Source organism: Stenella coeruleoalba, assembly GCF_951394435.1.
Source record: "Stenella coeruleoalba genome assembly, chromosome: 19".
Taxonomy (NCBI): Eukaryota; Metazoa; Chordata; class Mammalia; order Artiodactyla; family Delphinidae; genus Stenella; species Stenella coeruleoalba.
This window is the reverse complement of record NC_137165.1, coordinates 47,414,959-47,434,660: the sequence shown is the minus strand read 5'-3', so window position 1 is coordinate 47,434,660 and position 19,702 is coordinate 47,414,959. Positions and strand designations below refer to the sequence as shown.

General features: G+C 43.3%; 2 protein-coding genes across 17 annotated transcripts in view; one reads left to right on the top strand and one right to left on the bottom strand.

Annotated features, from left to right (window-relative positions):
- Positions 1-5,899, top strand: part of BPTF (bromodomain PHD finger transcription factor) — a 141,644-nt gene extending 135,745 nt beyond the window's left edge. For 14 of the 15 annotated variants that reach the window (XM_079904280.1, XM_079904277.1, XM_079904288.1 and 11 more), the window contains one exon: positions 3,765-5,899. In XM_079904280.1, the coding sequence (XP_079760406.1) occupies positions 3,765-3,801 (37 nt within the window). In that variant the 3' untranslated portion in view covers positions 3,802-5,899. Of the gene's footprint in view, positions 1-2,957; positions 3,710-3,764 lie in introns of those variants that run through there. The other variant, XM_079904279.1, reaches the window with a different exon arrangement.
- Positions 5,900-6,392: 493 nt separating this feature from the next.
- LOC307178064 (UPF0450 protein C17orf58) lies at positions 6,393-13,867 on the bottom strand (the record flags this gene model as incomplete). Of its 2 annotated transcripts, none has more annotated exons than XM_079905720.1 (4): positions 6,393-9,842; positions 10,506-10,700; positions 10,948-11,484; positions 13,792-13,867. In XM_079905720.1, the coding sequence occupies 4 exons, from the start codon at positions 13,865-13,867 to the stop codon at positions 9,652-9,654; spliced, it is 999 nt and encodes a 332-aa protein (XP_079761846.1). In that variant the 3' UTR covers positions 6,393-9,651. The 2 variants fall into 2 exon arrangements, with proteins under 2 accessions (XP_079761846.1, XP_079761845.1); XM_079905719.1 differs by having other exon boundaries at positions 10,506-10,697.
- Positions 13,868-19,702: the final 5,835 nt, after the last annotated feature.

Here is a 19,702-nt window from a genome sequence, read left to right as displayed (position 1 = left end):
GAAAGGAATATGGTAGAAGTTAGTTAGCTGATGAGATTTCAGCAGATTGTGAGGGACAGCAGATGGAAGGCGGCTCACCGGTGAAGGCGGGCACGTGCAGCCAGATGACTCCTCGCGGGCTCCCGCCGACCAGTAGGACCCCAGACAGCCTCCAACACGGAGACTCTGAAATAGAATCGAAGGCTCTAGAGAGTAGGAGGAGAGAGCGGTTAACTGAAGATCTAAATCTGGGCTGGTCACACCCTCCTTTAACCCCAGTGTGCAGCCTGCGTAGGATGCCCAAAGAACTGGAAGAACACAGGGTTCTTCTCCAAAGAAGGAGAATAAACCGTCTGCAGAGAACTAGAGTAGACAGAAGAGAATGGACCCAGAGGAAAATCCCCTGATCTCTGAAGGATCAGCTCCCTCATTCTAACGCTGGGGCTCTCAACAGGATAATTTACTCACCCCCACCCCGTAAGGGATATTTAGCGATGCCTAGAGACATTGCTGTTTGTCACACTTGGAGGTGGTTAGTGGTACTGGCATCTAATCAGTAGAGGCCAGAGATGGTGCTAAACGTCCCACAGTGCGTAGGATAGCCTTAAAGCAAAGAATTATCCAACTCCAAAATGTCAGTTGTGTTGAGACTGAAAACTCTGATCTAAAGCAAAGCCTGCCAGTCAGTAAGCCACACACACACACACACAGTGTTCTCCAGGCACCCATCTCTAGGCTGTTAACTTACTTTTCATAAGTGGGAACAGACAGGGACGGACGGATAGGTAAGGAAAGCCTGCAGTGTAAAGGAGAAAAAGGTCAAGGTGTAACCGAAAAATAGATTCCAGAGAGAACAAGAGAGAGCTTTAAAAAAACAAAACAAGCCTCTAAGTCATGTCCTGAGAGAAATTTTAGAAGATACTGCATCTGCAAAATAGTGAACAGGATATTAGAAATAAAGAACAATCTGAGAAAAAGAGTAACTGGAAATTTTTTTAAACTTATTGCACACATTGAAAGTTAAAATCAAGGAACTCTCAGTGGAAAGAGCAAAACGACAAGGGGATGAAAAATAGGAAAGAAAAAAATGTTATAAAGTATCCAGTATTCATTTCATGGAAATTCCAGAAAGAAAGAACAGAGAAGACAGAGGAGAGGAAATTATCAAAAGACTACTTTAATATAAGAAATATTTCCAAACCAGTGAGAGGCACACAACTTCAAATCCAAGCAAAACTATTCATTCAAAAAATGGTTATTGAGCCCCGGCTGTGTGTCAGAATTGACTATAGCAGCAGATCAAACCAAGTTCCCGCTCTCCACGGAGCTCTTGTTCCTGTGGGATAGGGAGATGGACTGGGGCCGGGGCCGGGGTCGTGGAGTGGAGTGGATAAACAAACGTCTAAGCCAGTCTGGACAAGTGGGAAAAGGTCCACCGCACATATGCATCACTGTAAAACCTCCAGAGAGGCTAAGGATGGAAGAAGCTCTTCTGAAAGCTTGTAAAGAGGATAAAACAACTTATAAATTAACAGGAATTAGACTGGTATCAGACTTTTCTGTAGCAACATGGAATGCTAGAGGATTATGGAAGAATAAATCCAAAAGTTTGAGGAAACATGAAGTCTGTGTCTAGCCAGTCAAACATAGAGGCAGCATAAGTACATTTTCAAGTCATATAAGGATCAGAAAGGGCTTCTTTTCCTTGCATACTTTCTTAGCAAGTTATTTTAAGATGTGCACTAGCAAAATAAAGAAGCAAGTCAAGAAAACAAAAGACCTTGAATTTCAAGAAAGCAAAGAGAACGACTCTGACCCAGAGTGACATTTGTACAGCAGGCCCATGCAGCAGGCAGTTCAAATTGGAGCAGGAGAATGGAGCACTCCCAAGAGGGATGCGTCTGGAGGGGAAAAATTGATTCATACATTAGATAACTTAAGAATGTAAGGGGGGAATGAAAGTCAATTAGAAACTCCATGAAAGGCAAAAAGTTGTATAGGTTACTAAGAATGCCCTCCTAGCAAAAGATTAGGTGCTACAGAGAAAAATATTTACATAGTCATGTAAACAGTACATTGATTTTCAACTTTTGGAATGTCTGCAGACAAAGCATGGAAAGATTTAATTTTAAATTACGGAGAAATAGAACTTGTACTCAAGAAGGGAGGAGGGAAAATGGTTCCACGAGTTCAGTTCTCGTTTGCCATAGCAGGATTTAAACAATATAAAGTTGATAAAATAAGAAATAGCAGTGTAAGAAATCTACCTACCTAAGAACTGAAAGTTCCAGGTAACTCATCCTGGAGAGCCTGGTTTTCAGGGTGAGTGAAGATAGGACCGAGGACCACAGCTTCGTACAAGCCCTCCGTGCTCTTTTGCTTCCTGCTTCGTGCCTCGTGTAGTCATTACTCCAGTTAAATTTCTAGAACTGCTTCTTTCAGCTGAAAAGGCTTTAGCCTTTGGTGGAAGTGGAAGCTGGGGGATTTGAATCCCACCCTGCTGCCAGGCTTGCAGGCAGGACGCAGAGGGGGATGGTGGCGGCAGCTGCTGAGGTGGGCCTGCTGCAAAACCAAGGGACTGGGGGAAGGAGAGGAGGCCCAGAGGCGGGGTCTGCATGGTGAAGGGGCCGCTCGGGAGAGCTTGCCATTTGGTGGTTTCATGTAGCTTTTTATTATATCCTGGCTTATGTAATTTTTATTAAAGAACATGGGAGCCAACTGAGAAGTTTGCTGAAGTCTGCTGATGTAAATAATATGATATGTGAAGAGATATTAGGGGATTTTTGTTGATTTCCAGATTTAGGGCAGAATGAAACATATATGTAGCCAGTCACTGAAATACTATTTTTTATGGATTTCCAGGGTTTCCTTTGCCGTACTTTCCCCATTTTTAATTTGTGATCTCCAGCATTATTTTCATAACTGTTCTTTGTTATAATTCATCATTTATATCATCCATGTTCTTTCTTTTCTTACAGATTGTGATATCTTTAGTCTGAATTTTTAACTGGAATCAGAACTGGATGTTGGGGTCACTCTTTTATTGTACCACTTGATTACCTAATTCAAAATTGCCCCCCAGAGTTCAGATGAGTTAATATAATTTTTTAATGTTTAAAAAAAGATGTATAGTAGTAAACAATTTATTCTAGCAGCCATGTTGAACAATGTATTTAAGAATTGTAAACTCCGAGAAGACTGTATTTATATACACTATTGCAATAGAACATACTTGATAACTGTACAGTAACTTGGTTTACTAACAAAAGTTGTTAATAAAACTGTGAAACTAGAAAGGACACTTTCTGAAATTTAATAGAAAAATGTGATTTTAATACTGTTATTTTTCTCCTTTTAATATTTTTTTCCTTCATATTCCCCAACTCAATGTAAATAAATGTGTGCGTACGTACACACACACACACACACACACACACACACACACACCTTCTACCACAATGGTAATGCTTCTGTAAATGTCTCTATTTGTTCCTTTGGCTAAAAATGTTGTATTGGATATATATATATATATATGTATATATATTTATATTTCTTTCTTTTAATATTGGCTTTTTCCAATGAATTACCACGTTTAGTGTACAATGAAAATTTTTAATTTTATAGGGTAAAAATTTCTTACTTGTTCTCATATATTTGCTTGCCAAGGGTGAATGAAAGAACATGGCTGCTTTCCCCAGACAGACTGACCTTGGCATCCGCATAAAGCATCACTGTTTTCAAAAATGAAGGGTGCTTAATTGTTCCCTTTTTTCTGTATTCTGTAGGTCTCATAACAACAAACTGCAGTCTACAGCTTCTTAAAGTTCAGCGTGTTAACCTAACATAAAACACAGCAAGAATCTGGTTGAACTGTTTTAAATTAAGGAGCCAGATGTTTTTAGTCAGGTTATCCTGACAAGACTTGACCTAAACTTCGTTTTTATTGGTCATAACAGTCCAATTATATTCTTGGCCAATTTTGTCCAACGGACAAGGGAAAAGCAAAGTCAACGACACCATTATCTTGTCAAGATCAAATGGTTTTACTATTGTGGCAGAAGCGGGAAAACTTTGTTTATTGAAGAAAAAAAAAAAGAAAGAAAGAAAGAAAAAAAGATAATATGGGGTCAAGTGTAACTCCATGGAAATGCCACGTCTGCTCTTCAGTGAAGAAGCTGGTTTAGAGTCTCACAGAAAACTTTCAACTGTATTTATTTATTGTTGCAAAAAAGACGCTTTTTTATTGCTGCCCTCATTTGTCAGCTAATTATTTTTTCTTATAAAATCCAGCCCGGTTACATGTAATCCATTCTGTATCTTATCATGATTCCTGTAGGTAAAAGTACAAGACGACCTCTAGATGTCTTTTCTTTCTATGAAAGGAGCTGCTATGTACACATGTGCACACACACACAACTGGGAATCAACAATGAGTTTATTGTTCATAGTAGATAAAAATTAAGCTTGCATAAAGGTTGGGCTAGTGGTCCTGGACTACAGACTCTGTTGCCTTGAATATAACAGTACAATTTGTCATTTACTCTGCACCAGGTTAAAATGAGTAAAATCTATTTGAAGGTATCTTGTTTGTAAACATTTGTCAGATTCTAATTTTTTTTCTTTTTGTATTAAAATTCAATTATGGATGTATATGAAACAAAATAAATGGAGATAATTTTTCTCCCACAGACGGTGTCTTTGAATATGCGCTAATGATTCTCTGTAAGCCATTGAGGGGAAAGGGAGGGCTGCAAGGTAAATAAATAAAAGGCAGAAGGATCTGATTGTACCTGGATTTCTCCAGGGTAGTAGTGGTCCTTCATTTTATAATTCCCAGCCCACTGTCATCACATCGAAGAAAAATATTCAGGGGTGCTAATCCTGTTGCATCAATTGATCGGACTAATAAAAAGGTAATGTGACAAAATACACATCGCCTTCATCTGTATGTTATATGATACCAGGCAAATTATCAGTTACAGGCCACTGCTTGTATTTTATGAAGGGTATTTTTTAAAATGACTTCATCCTTTTTGTATTTGTTTGTTGGTTGAGTTTTTTTGGGTTTTTTTTCCCACATAAGAAGAAGTAGTGTAAGCGGTAGGGGAAAAAAATGGAAGCAGCAGAGGAAGGCGTATTTTGCATGTTTTTCCTTTCAGTGTTCTAATCTTACATGTTGTATTTCTTCATTGTAATAATAGCTTCTGTGAGATCTGCCATAGTTGGTTTATGCAGCTTTGCAAAAATGTTACTAGATTTTGCACTAATTCGTATTAGCTTTGTCCTACCAAGTTCTGGAATTTATCCCATTATTGTTTTTTAAAAGTTTCTTTCTGTTTAATATCACCCTGCTATGCAAAACCTTTCCCGGACCGTAGTTTCTTAAAAGAAAGACGTTGCTAACAGTTCCCAGTTCTTTCTTCTTACAGGCTCAGGTGTACAAGTTATTCTGGGTTAATTTTATCTAATGAAGCCCATTCCTTTTTGTACATAAAAATATCACTTAAACTTATGCTTACAAACTAAAGAGACTAATTGCTCAATATTGAAAACATGGAAACAGTTTTTGCTTAAAATACTAACATGGAAGTAGTCAAATATAGGTTATTTTGTCCTTTAACTTTTAAAAAATGTTACATATTGTATGCACTGTGCTGATGAAAGAATCCTACATTTTAATGAATTATAAAATTATTCTGCATCTCATCATGTCACAGTATTTCTGTACTATTTATTCATATATATATATATAGATATAGATGGGCTTAATCATTTAAAACTTGTTGCAGCAAGAACTTTCCTACCTGTAGGCAATAGATTGCTATGTTTTTAAGAGATTGTGGCAAATTTAAACAGCAGTTCTTTTTGTACGTAATAGGACATTTCATCCTAGAAAAATAAAGTAATGTTTTTGACATTGGATTTGGTGCGGTTTCTAATGAAACAGTGGTTGGTTGGTTAACATATTTTCTGTAGATGTTGGCATTGCCAGATTGTACAAAAAAGGTAAATTTTGTGGGAATCCTCAGGCCAGGAATATGTTAATTTCATATATGTATTTAATAGTATAAAGCCTTTTGCAGTTTCTATCACCATATAAATACATAGACATTTTATGGTTTTATCAACTACAGAGCTTTAGTGTTTCAAAAGTAATTTTTGGAAAAACATGCATTCTTATACTGAGTTTCAAAAGCTGCTTTTCTACGAGTATTTGACAAGCTTCTGCTACTCAGTAAAATATACATATTACAGCTATTTTGCTTTCAATAATCCAAGTAGTAGAATGCACATTTGTTATACTGTTTTGATTTTTCTACACAGTCTTTGGGCTTGTATATATGTTTAATTTGCATCAGCAGATTTCCTTTGCTAAAAGTATTTTCAATGCTTGTTATATTTCATCTGCCAGGTTCACAATCCTTGAAACCATTTCATAAAACGTATTTTCATAATATTGGTAAGGCTTTTTTCTCCTACCCAAATTCTGCAGGATTTGCACTTTAGTTAATGTCCTGCAGTAGTTTTTAAAAATTGTGAACTTTCAGAGATATTTTCTAAAGTAAAACAATTACCTTTTTATATTTCAAGTGGCCTGGAGTGTTATTAAGAGACTCTGAGATTTGCTGCTGTTTGTAATCTACCTTCCTGGAATCTGCAAATAAAAGTTCTTTCCCTATTTCTGTTCATTTGTTAGGCAAACTCCCTGCATCTTTGTGTGTTTCTGATACTAAAGAGCCAGTGTGGTGACCTTTTAAATCTACACACTTAGCCTCACGACTGAGGCCATTACCCACAAGTGTCAGATTTCTTGTCCGTAAAATGAGAATGGTGATCTCTCATGAGCAAAGTAATGTCTTGGGGGAAGGATTTTTAATAAACTGAAATATTCTGAAGTACTTCTGGATACTTGGAACAAGATACCGAAAAAGACATTTCCTAGATAACACCCTGCTTGATCTAGTTTGGACCAAATTCAACTAAAGGAAATAAGTGCTGTATTTTTTAAATGATAAAGTCCTGTACCCAAAATTGAAGTTACTCATTTGTAGGTAGTGGGTCAGTTTTTAGGTGTTTGCATATACCTGTGTTTGATCAACCTTAAAAATGATTTTAAGAGAAACATAAACAGTGCTAAGTGATACCTCTCAAAGACAGTTAAAAGCTAGTACAAAAAAAAATGTATGTTTTATAGACCTTTCCCTACCAAAAGAAAAACACTTTTTTCTGCTTGAGTTCCAACAGCTTGATGGAAGGAGGGATGTGTTGAGCTCCTCTTGAAGGCAACAGGGTATTTTATTGTGCCCGTGATCCTTTAGTCTTTGGAACACAAACCATGTGCTAAGGAAAGTATATCAACAGGAGAAAAGGATTCAGAACTACAGTGAATTTGGGAATTAAATTTTTCCATAAAATTAAAAGATTGTACCGAAGGTACTGACTGAATATTGAGAAGATTCTCCTTAAACTTTTTTGCCTAACCTGGAATTCCCAGTCTGTTGTGCACCGCCTCCCGTGCATATATCCCCATATGCACCACTGTTCTACCTCATTTGAGCATCAATCACTATCTTTCTTTTTTTTTTTTTTTTTGGCGGTGCCTCCTGGAATGCAGGATCTTAGTTCCCCGACCAGGGATTGAACCGGAACCCCCTCCAGTGGGAGTTCACGGAGTCTTAACCACTGGACCGCCAGGGAAGTCCCCGAGCCTCGCTCATCTTTCATTGCAAAGCTGGTCTTGAATCATGGCCTGAAGTTTAACAACGTTTCTAAGAAACTGGCCTGCTTGTGTTTGCCAAAGTGTACATACTAACCGTGTGACCTCCAAGTATCACACAGATCACAGTTTTGGCACTTTTTGTGTGATTCCAAAACATCTCAGAAACTGAGTATTATCAAAGCAATCTAATCAAACCCTAACCCTCAGGCTTATATCAAAGTGATTTTTTTTCTATCTTTTAAACCAGAGCTATTTATAACACTTCTCTTTATGCTCTAACATCTGACCATCCAACTAATAATTTATCTATTTGGCCGTTTTGTAATTTTCCCCACCATGTTACTCAGGATCACCACTTAGCCATTTGACTTTTAAAAATTCGGCTTTGGTTTTTGTGACCGGTGCTACTTCTGTCTTCGTTAATTTTTATCCTAAAGAAAACTAACACAGAAGCTCTTCATTCACTGCATACTCTAATCTACTACCAATGGTTTGTGTAGTAATGCAGTGGATTCCCAAGAAGCAATTCTAAGATAATTTTTAATAAGCTTGGGCACAACTCATTCTTGGCAAATACTCTAAAAAATCCCTCAGTTAGTGCTTTACCACGGCATAGTCAGAACCTCTCAACTTTTATTTTACCTCTTTGCCCCCTGTTTGGGACAAATAAGGTAACAGTATCTCCCGTCACAATCAGTTGTTACGTCTTACAGTCTCTCTGTGCTGTCCTGACATCCTGTGTGTATACAGTGCTTCTGTGAGGCCTTTAAAGACTGTGCCATTACAGACTAATGACACATCCTGAGCTCCAGAGTGAATCTCATCTGAGACCAAATGGACTGTTTTTGTCTCTTCAGTGGAGTTCTGCGCAGTAATCTTCAACCATGGATTATCAGTGTCTCTATTCACAGCGTTTCAAATTAAAGCACAGCTTGGTCTTCTGAAAAAAAATTGTTAATGTCTTTGTGGGCTGAGGTATAAAATCAATAATAAATTCAGTTCGTGTTTAATCTTTTTCAAGCCAACTGGGAAACGTTTAAAATTCACGTGCTTGCAAACCGTCATTAAATATTGGTTCCAGGGTTTTTGGCGTAAGTTTGAGAAATGCTTTTTCCCAAACCTTTTGGGGGCTCAGTGAGGCTGAAAAAACCAGGTGCATCCAAGATCTGATTTCACAGAAAGATTTACTGCTTTACAAACACAAACATGATACTTGGTCTTAATAGAAAAATGACATCAGATACACCCAGAATATGTTTGGTATTGGGATAGCTGCCAGTATGGCACAAAACATAGGATTTTAGAAGCAGGGAGGCATGAAAATAAACTGTATCTTATATTTTGGTACATCAGGAACACTTGTTTGAACAAACATTTGTTTGCTTGAATAAGCCCTTCAGTACTCTAAATGTAAAACTTTAATACTTGTCTCGGGCTCTGACTTTAGTGTTTGATCTACATGTGATCTAAATGGCATTTCATACGTCTGACTAGTGCACTTACTGTTATGTACAGAATTTAAAATGTGATGGTTTTAGTATAAAATTTGGTTTGATACATGATATAAACTATTCAAAATTGTATATTTAAAATCAAGGAAATGTTTTTGTGAACTATTTCTACTGAAGAATGTATTTAAATTAAAATAATTAAAAATAATCAACATGAAGCAGTGATCTGTTATCTGGACAGGTCAGTTATCTGAGCTTGTGTGAGTAACTGGCACACCAGTTGAATAACTTCACCACAGAGCTCAGAAGCATAACCATTTAAGAAGCATTTTGTAAAAAAAGTGACAACTTGAAGATGAGAGTTGGCACTTTGCAACTAGTTCCTAAAGGAGCTGTGTGCCCTGTTCTAAAGGCAAATCCGATTGCTTAATGATAGGCCTTTCCCGTCTTGCTGCTGAATTCCAAGTCTCTTATGATCCAGAAACGCCAGGCTGGTATGTTTCAAATGCACTGGGTGTGAATTGCCCCTTGCACTTGCCCATCCCTTTTCCGGTTAAATCTTTTCACATAGCTGCTGCTGCTCCTGAGAAGTCCATCTCCTGGTCGGAGGCGCCCTCTCAGGACCTGAAGCAGAGCTGTAGGTAGCTGCCTTCTCTTATGGTAGATGTGGCCCATCACAATATACCTGCTGCCTGAAAAAAAAAAAAAAAAAAAGCCAAAATATAAATTCATAGTTATCTTTCAAATACCACGTAACAATAAGAAAATGTAAGGCTTTTAAGAAATGCCTAAGCTTGAATCTCTTATCTTGCTGCACATGCTGAATCTCAGACATTTAAACCTCAGACAGCAGGTGGAAATAGCCTAGTGACCTTTATAAGATAATCAGATTACTCAGCCTGTAAACAGCCAGCACTAGAAACAAAGGTCCTAATCACAACAGTGCCAGCAGGATTTTACAGAGCACATCTCTAGAAAGACGTGGGAGTGGGCATTACCCGCCCGCCCCAAACACACACGCCCAGCAAAAGACGTCTCTAAACTCAGTTTAAAAAGCCCCTTAGGCATCCTGTCTGGCAACGGTGTTTCGTCATTCACTCCACTTGTCAACAAATATTGAGTGTTTGCTTTGTGCCAATCCACTCAGTTCCCATCTTTAACCGGAGGCGCTGATGGAATTTAAATCACAGAGTGGCCGAAATAATACCTGTCTTCTAAATTCTATTCATTTTAGAATAGCGCCCCCCAAAAAAAGGTACTGGGGTAACCGATAGAGACCGGGCTGTGGCATGTCAAAGTTACAATGGTGACATAAAGAACATATATAAAATGATCACTTAGATCAGTTTTAATACCAGGTTTAAATTCTGGGCATGGCTTATTGCAACTAGAGGAGTCTAGGGCTAATATGTGGACTCGGAAGAAAAACCCGTCCGGAGTGATGTACAGGCGGTTCATCTTGTACAGCCCGTCCCGGTCCACCAGCAGAGTCACCAGCCGGATCCCTGTACCGAGGACGTCCACATCATGCACGATTCCGTTGACTGCTGCTTTCAAAAAACAAAGAGTTTGGAGAAATGCATAGCACTCACATCCTCTTTCTCTCCCCAGTGCGTTTCTAACAAATCACGAAATAGCCCACACGGCTCTGGGGCCTGCAGGACCGAGTGGGTGGGTTTCTCTAGGGTTTGGTTTAACGGACCCGATGCACAGCCCGGCGCTCTCGGCTCGGAAAGGCTCGCCCCGCGGCCTGGGCTCGGCCGCCCGGGCCCGGGAGGAGCTGCGGGCGGGGCTCACCGAACTCGCTGGCGCAGTAGGACTCGCGCTCGTCCAAGTCCGCCCTGCAGGCGCGCGCGCAGGGCTCGGCGCCGAGCTCCGCATCCTCCCTCTGCTGGGGGCTGAGGCGCGGCGGCGGCGCGGGCGCGGGTCCCGGGGGCGGCGCGGCGGCGCGCGGCCGGTTGGGGTGGGCGGGACCGGCGGGGGCCTCGGCGGCGCGCGTGGGAGGCCGCGCGGCCGGGAGGCGCAGGGCCCGGGCGCGCGCGCGCCGCGGGGAGTCCTCCAGCGCGGGCACGCGGCGCGGCGACGCACGGTTCTCGGCCTGCGAGAGGCGCGGGCTCGGCGGGCCGGCGGGCGCGCGCGCGGCCTCCCGGAAGCCGGCCCGGTTCTCGGCGGCCGGCTGGGGCTTCCGGCGCCGCAGGTCGGACCAAGCGCGGGGAGCGGCCTCGGCTGCGCGCGGCCGCCGCGGAGTCTCGGGGACCGGCTGCGGTCGCGGCCCAGGCGTCTCCACACTCGGGCCGCCGCCGGGGTCGGGCTTCCGGTTGTGGGGCGGCGAGGCTGTAGGGAGAGAAGAGGAGAGGCCGGGGAGGCCGTCAGGGTAGGAGAGGCCGGGGAGGCTGAGAGGAGAGGGGAGGGGTGGGGAAAGGGGAGATAGAGGGGAGGGAAGGGGACGGGGGTGGGGGGAATGGGAGAGGCAGAGAAGAGAGGGGAGGGAGGCCGAGAGGCGGGGAGGGGAGGGGAGGCCGGGGAGGCTGAGAGAGGAGGGAAGGCGGGTAGAGATGAGGCTGTGGAGGGGAGGAGAGGCCGACAGGGGGGAAGAAGAAATGGCTCTGGGAGGGGAGAGGAGATGGGGGACAATGTAAACGTAGCGTACACCTGCGAGAGGCGACGTGGAGAGGGCAGCAGACATGGAAGTGAAGGAAAGAGAACGGGAGGGGGAAGAGGAAGGCGCCCCGGCTTGTGGTGAGCACAGGTTTCCTAGGCCCCAAGAAGACGGAGATGAGGGTCTTGCCCTCTAAGAATGAGGGCAACTAAGAATATTTTTCTCACCACATGGGAACATTTCATTTTGTTAAGGAAGCTTTGCAAATCAATAGCTTTTCAAATTACAACCACCTATTTGTTCTAGGACTAAAGATAACTGACAACTTTGGTTAAATAACAAACTCTTTTGCCCTTTCTTTAATATATATGTAAACATCCGCCTTTTTGCTATGTACAGTTTGTTGAGAAAGTACCAAGAGCAAACCCCAGGGGGAAAGGTCTCCTATTACAGGTTCTCCTAATTGTTTAAGCGCCCCTGACAACAGAACTATTTGGTTTTCCCATCCGTGTTTACACTGTCATCTTGGTCTGTGCAGAGTCGAGCATCTGTGAGTGGATTTTTATCTGGCTTCTTGGACACCACTTAGTAGTAAACCACAGCTTAGAAGGAGGTTTAAAGCGTGGCTGGGCGCAGAGGCCCCTGGTTAAGTGTCAAAGCACCCGCATCGCTTACCCTGCCCGACCCCCACCGCTTCCCATGGTGGAGGAAAAGCTCCTAAATGGCAAACGGCAGGAAAACAAATTTTTGAAATTGTTAGTGATTTTCCCCAGCTCTGCAGGCAGGTTGGTGAGCAAACTTCAGCAAGCTTAGAAGCTGGGCCAGTTTCCATGCCCAGTTACACAATATCACCTCCCCGTTTGCCTGGGTCCCAGTGCCCTCCAGACGGGCACAAGAGCCCATCTTTTTTTTTTTTTTTTTTTCCTATTATTTTAACGGCTGGTTTTCAGCATTTCTCTCTGGCATCGAAGAGCTTGGTCTGACCATTTGCAGTTCTTGCAACACTTCTTTTAAAGTGATTGATCTTGCCAAATTGACAGTCTCCTTTAAAATCAGCTTTCACCCAGCAATAATAGCTGGTTATAGTTCATGTTTTTGCAGAGAGGTTGATTCTGGCTCATTATGTTCAAGGTTGCCCATACACAGCTGAATAAAGTTCTGGTGGATATCCAATTCCTGACTGTCAACTGTTGACCTCACAACTGCTTCCCCATTGATATCACCATCTGTTGTCATGGGAAAGATTGTCTGATATTTGGGTTAAATGCCACTGAAGTCATTCCATTTCCATGTGGAAAAATAACCCAAAGTAAATTACCCTGTAAGGTGCGGAAGCTATTTTTCCCAGAGATAGTGAATCAAACAGAACATCCAAATAAAAGCCAGACAAAAACACCTCCCCGCAGAGAACCTCTTATTTCTTCATTCCCTCAGTAATTTTCATCTCAGGCATGAAATTGTGTGTGTGTGTGTGTGTGTGTGTGTGTGTGTGTGTGTGTGTGTGTGTTTTAAAGACTCAGGTGTCCCAAGGCCATTGGTTGCGGCTGCAGGGAGAGGGGAGAAAGGTACGATTTCGGCTCCCTCCGCTCCCAGCCCCTGCGGGGCGCACCCAGCTCCTCGGATCGCCGGCGGGACGGGGACCCGGGCGCTGGGCGGACCCCGCGCTCCTCCGGGCGCCCGCCGCCCGCCGCGTCCCGCGAGCCCGGCCCGCACGGCTCCCGAAAGGCGCGCCACGACCCCTTTTGACACTTTCCCTCCTCTGTGATGGAGCAACTACTTAACATGCAAAGTTTCTCCAGCCTGCCCGGCTCGCTCGAGATCATTTCAGTAGCTGAACAACTGGCTTCATTCCGATAAAGGCTGCCAAGACACACACAATCTTGGGGACACATTTTGCTCCTTTCGAACAGGAACACGGACCTGGAATCTCCTCTCTGGCAAGCCCTGACCCCTTTCTCGTCCCGCCCTTCATCGCGCCCTCTCCCCAGCTCGCCCCCGGATCCCAGCCCCTCTCCCAGGGCTCAGCGTTTCATCGATCTTACCTTTTCTCTCCGCCACTGGGGCTTCGGGAGATGATCCAACGATCAAACAGAGGAGCCAGAAAGCTCTAGCTGTCATGTTTGTAGACACGGTTCCCAGGCTCTAAAACTGAGCCTGGGCTTTTGCTCTTTCTCTCCCCCCACCCCTTCTCCACCCCCCCACCCCCGTTCATGCTAATGAGGGGCAGCCTTTGGGGAAACGGGAATCACTCACTGAACAGACCATTGGAACAAAACCGAGCTGCAGGGATTTCTCCCACCTCCTTAGGGGGATGAGCACGTGGCCTCTCAAAGTTGTCCCTGGGAACGTCTGTCCTGCGATCTGTGGGCAATGAAAGCATCAAAACCTACACTTTAAACCCGTATGGGTTTGCGGGCCGGGGTTGGGTGGAGGAGAGGGTGGGGTGGCCAGTGGAGAGAAGAAGGATGTTGAGGGGCTGAGGGACAGGGTGGGGGAGTGTGAGTGATAGGGAGATTTGTCTAGATTAAGTCAACAACAAATAGGCAAATTAGAGCTTAAGACAGTTTGGACTTGTGGAAAGGAGGAGATTCCAGATGACAGAAAATTCATCCCAGATTGTCTTAGGGATTCTGAGAGGAACCAAGTCACTACATCCTAGGTCTGGTTACACTGTTTTACTATATATACAATATTTATATTCTAGAATCAGAAAGGAAAAAAGCCTCAGTAAAAGAGCTTTTCTTTTCCCTCCCCCTGTCCCCAGTTGAAATTGGTAGCAGGTTGGCTAGATTCATTAAGCCCAGGCAAGTGCCTTTCACCCACCAGGAGCTAGAGAATAAAAAAGTAAAAAATCCTTCCCAGCTCTCTAATGATGGCTCATTTCCTCAAGAAAGGTGGATTTTTTTTCTTTCTAAGAAAAACTCATTCACTACTTAGGTCTGAATTCTTGAAATGGCTCTGTATATTTGTCCTGAGCTAAGGACACTGTCCCTCAGACTGAACAGAAACAGCATTCACCAAAGGGGGAAGTAAGCTCACCATAGTAAACCCACAACCTTACCGACATGTATCTCATTTCAACAGCTTCAAATCCAGAAGGAAGGGGAAATGCATTGAGATGAAGGCATTTTTATCTGAAGCACATGAGCCAACAGTGAGATGCAACTGCTAAAAGAAAGAACAAACTTTTGCTGCACTAATATCTTATGTCTCAAAGATAATAGTGCTAGTGGACCGATCAGTTTTGGGCCGGGGGGGGGGATCATGTTTTCAAGAAAGATACTGGAAAGCTAGAAGGAAAACGACTGGGTGGTGAGAGGGCTGGAATCCATCATGGTCAAGTTCTTTTGGAGGAACTGAGAATAGGCAGCCTAGGCACAGAAAAACATTTGTTATATTTTGGGAAAGAACCAGTAAGTAGAAGTTATGAAGTGACAGATTTAATTTCAGTTTAAGAAACAATATTCTAACAACTGAGATCTCCAAGAAAGCAGGCTGCTTTGAGGTGTTGTGACAATGAGGTCCTGGCCATTGGGGGTATCCAAAGAGAACGTGACTCGGGGATACCGTAGAACAGGTTCCTGAATTCAGTGTGTGTTGGTTTGAGGGATGTGGTGAGATAAGTGTGTTCTAGGGAGGAGTTGGCTGTCTAGTCACAGGCTGACAATATGTTGGAGGGGGTCACTATGTCTGTAGTCTGGTTCTCAACTTTCCTCAGCTTGAAACTCAGTTTTGTCAATGGATTAGATTGTGGGACCAACTCACGTTAACCAAACTCATAAAAAGAAGATGTGTAAACCAGAATGTCACTTATTAATTTGTAATAGGATATAGCAAAGGTGGTTCAGAGGTCTAATTATTAATCAGGAGATTGCCTGTTGAGCACTAAATCAAATTGCTGTTGAAGGTGGGCTAATTTTCCCTCATTTGAGTTTTAAAGGAGCGAATTCTCTGTTTCCTCCAAAAGAGTATATCTCTTCAGTCACTGCAAGGCTTGGGTACACCAGAATCAGTGTCTCCAGATTCTGGCCAAGACCAAAAAACACTGTGAAATTCGTGCTTTGGGGTTTATAATTTATAGATGTCCTTAGATCCCCTTCTTTCACATACTCTTTAAGTCAAGTGGAATAAAATTAACTAGGCTTAAGCTTTCTCAGTTACAACCGGATCTCAGACATAGCTGCCTGAGATAATATTCAAGTCACCCAGATCCAGTTTGGGGTGTTCCCAAAACTCTTCTGTTGCAGGAATGTTGTGAATGCCCTGAAGCCCACACCCTGAAATGTAGAGGCAGAGAGCTGACTGGAAGGCTCCTAGAGGCTCCCAGGGTGGCACCAGCCTGGAAGAACTTGCCAGGGTCCAAGGCTGCATCTTGGGCAGCACATGGCTTGCAGGAGCAGAAGCCATATTCATGGTGGAAAGCACAGAGAGCTCGAAGAGACTGAACTATGTAAGTCAGAATGCCACTTTATTAATTTACAACAAGAAATCGACTCAGGCACACCTGCAGGCTCCTGTCAGCCTGGCTAGCGTTCTCTTTCTAAAAACAAGTCACCTGGGAAGCCAAATTACCATCAGAGTGCTTGGTAATATAAGCCAGAGCACAGGGAGTTCGTCCTACAATTGGAATGTTTAAAGGTATTTGTTTCTCATAACCTAATATGTCCACCTTTACATGCCTATCTTCCACATGTCAGGTGGAAGAACCTAAGAGCCTAATTGCCTTCCTCTCTCCTGCCAATTTCTGGCATTTTGAGTGTATCTTTCTGCTTTACAAATAATTGTTGAGCATCTACTGTGTGTTGTATAGTAAAGGATTTGTGCCAGGTTCCTGGCATGGAGTTTCTAACTCTTGGAATCTCCCAAGTGATGGAAGCATCTTAATGATTCACGAGCTTCCTGGATCACACCTGAGTTTATGCTAATGCAGTGACTCTTGGAGGGCCCCTTGATAGCTTAGGGCTGGGAGCTGGTCATCAGAAAGACCAACCATGTAATTAGAGGGTTGGGACTTTGAGCCTGTCTGACCTCCAGGGGGCGGAGAGAGGCTGGAGATTGGGTTTAATCAGATGGTCAATGATTTAATCCATCATGCCTGCTTAATGAAACCCATTGACAGCTTCCTGGTCAGTGGAGCTTCCTGGTCAGTGACCACACTGATGTGCTAGAAGGGTGATGTGCTGTGATCCATGGAGAGAAAACCCTGAAGCATCTGGGACCCTCGCAGATCTTGCCCCATGTGTCTCTTCATTTGGCTGGGTCTGATTTGTATCCGTTATAATAAAACTTTGATCGTAAGTAGAGCACTTTCCTGAGTTTTGTGAGTTGTTGTAGAGAATTATCAAGCCTGAGAGGAATCTTGAGAACCCCCTAGATTTATACCCAGCTGTCTGAAATGAGGGCAGTCTTGTTCTGGGTCATCTGCCCTTTAACTAGTGAGGCCTGCGCTAACTCTGGATGGTTACTGTCAGAATTGAATTGCAGCCCACCACTTGGTATCAAAACACTATGTGCCCTGGGAATTCCCTGGCGGTCCAGTGGTTAGGACTTGGTGCTTTCACTGCCAGAGCCCAGGTTCAATCCCTAGCTGGGGAACTAAGATCCCACAAGCTGCGCAGCACGGCCAAGGAAAAACAAAAACAAAGAAACACCATGTGCCAGGCGTTTTAGAAGCTGGAAATACCCGTCGTCATCATCTTTCTTCAAAAAGAGTACAATACTGTTGCTCTGGTTCCCATTAGGTAAATTAGGGTCATGTTCTAGTTCGAGTTCAGGACCATCCTGATTGGGGCCGAGGTCTCCCCAGATTCTTCAGGCTTTCACAGATAGCTGCTAGGTTTACTCCTACAGGCACCAGGCTAGGTCCTGGAATACTGGGACATAAATCCTCCCCTCAAGTGGCTGACAGACTGCTGTGGGGAATAACGTTCCGTTATAGTGTTAAGTGCAATATTAAAAGGCTACAGGAGACATCACATAAACTCTGGTTTGAAGAATGACTGGGACGCACCAGATAGACCAAGGAGGGCAGGCATTGCAGGCTGAGACAACAGCACATGCAATGGCACCAGGGTACAAGAGAGCATGTGAATCTACCCAGGCCCGGGAAGCATGACGGCACACCAGGGAATGAGCCCCAATGGGGGAAGATGCTGAGAGCCTCGATGCCCTATAGATGGACCATGGTAAGTAGCTGCTTTTTATTTTTTAATTTTATTTATTTAACTTTTAAAATTTATTGGCCATGCCACTCGTCTTGTGGGATCTTGGTTCCCCGACCAGGGGTCGAACCCAGGCCCTTGGCAGTGAAAGCACCGAGTTCTAACCACCGGACCTCGAGGGAATTCCCTAAGTAGCTGCTTTTTAATTCTTGATTTTGTTTTCCTATCACTCTATGTTACTGTAATGAAAAATTTGGAAAATAAAAATAAAGTAGACACAAGAACTATCTCCATCAATCACTTCCATGGTGGCACAGTGGTTAAGAATCTGCCTGCCAATGCAGGGGACACGGGTTCGATCCCTGGTCTGGGAAGATCCCACATGCGCGGAGCAACTAAGCCCATGCGCCACAACTACTGAGCCTGCACTCTAGAGCCCGCGGGCCTCAACTACTGAGCCCACGTGCCACAACTACTAAAGCCCGCGTTCCTAGAAGCCCGTGCACTGCAACGAAGAGTAGCCCCCGCTCACCGCAACTAGAGAAAGCCCTCCTGCAGCAACCAAGACCCAACACAGCCTTAATTAATTAAGTAAAGGAAAAGAAAAAAAACAACAATCACTGCAATGTTCCCATGTTTTTCCTTCCAGGCTCTTTCTTAGATACCATTTCACACAGATGCCATCAGAGGACCAACACTATTTTGGATCCTGTGTTGTTCACATGACACCATGACAAGGGCACTTCCCCATTTCACCTGTCATGTATACAATTTTGTATTCAATGAAAATTAAAATAACAAACTCTTTGTAGATACGGAATCTCATAAGTCCATAATATGTTCTCATTTAGACAAACCATCATTTGTGAACATTTTAGGCTGTTTTCAATTTTTGCTGTTGTAAAACGTTCCATGTCGCCGTTAACAAAGGAATGAACGTATTGAGACATACTGAAATACTCTAGAGCAGGGTTTCTCCACCTCGGCACTATTGACATTTTGGGCAAGATAATTCTTTGTCATGCGTTGTTAACCGATATCTCTGGCTTTATCTACTGGATACCAGTAGCGCCCCCCACCTCCAGTTGTGACGATCTAAACTGTCTCCAGACATTGCGATGTCTCCTGGGGACAAAATCGTGACCCATAATCATTGCTAGACAGCAATGAAATTAAATGAGCTACAATTACAAAAGCAAAGTAAACATGAATCTCATAAACATGATATCAAGTAAAAGAAGTCCGACACAAAAGACTATATACTATGTAATTTCATTTCTATAAATTCACAAATAGACAAAATTAATCTATGGAGTTAAAAGTCAGGTTATGGTTATCCTGGGGATGGGTAGTGACTGGAAAGAATACAGAGGGGGAGGTGTTCTGTGATGTTGAAGTGTTGTATAGTTTGATCTACTAAATTTTTTAAAAACTTTATTTTTGGCTGCGTTGGGTCTTCATTGATGCTCATGGGTTTCTCTAGTTGCCTCGAGCAGGGGCTACTCTTCCTTGTGGTGCACGGACTTCTTATTGCAGAGTGCACAGGCTCTAGGCTCTCAGGCTTCAGTAGTTGTGGCATGCAGGCTCAGTAGTTGTGGCTCATGGGTTCAGTTGCTCTGAGGCCTGTGGAATCTCCCCAGACCAGGGATCAAACCCGTGTCCGCTGCATTGGCAGGTGGATTTTTAACCACTGTGCCAACGGGGAAGTCCCTGATCTATTAATTTTTGGTATCTTAAATAAGAAATGTTACTGTTGGGACTTCCCTGGTGGTCCACTGGTTAGGGCTCCCCG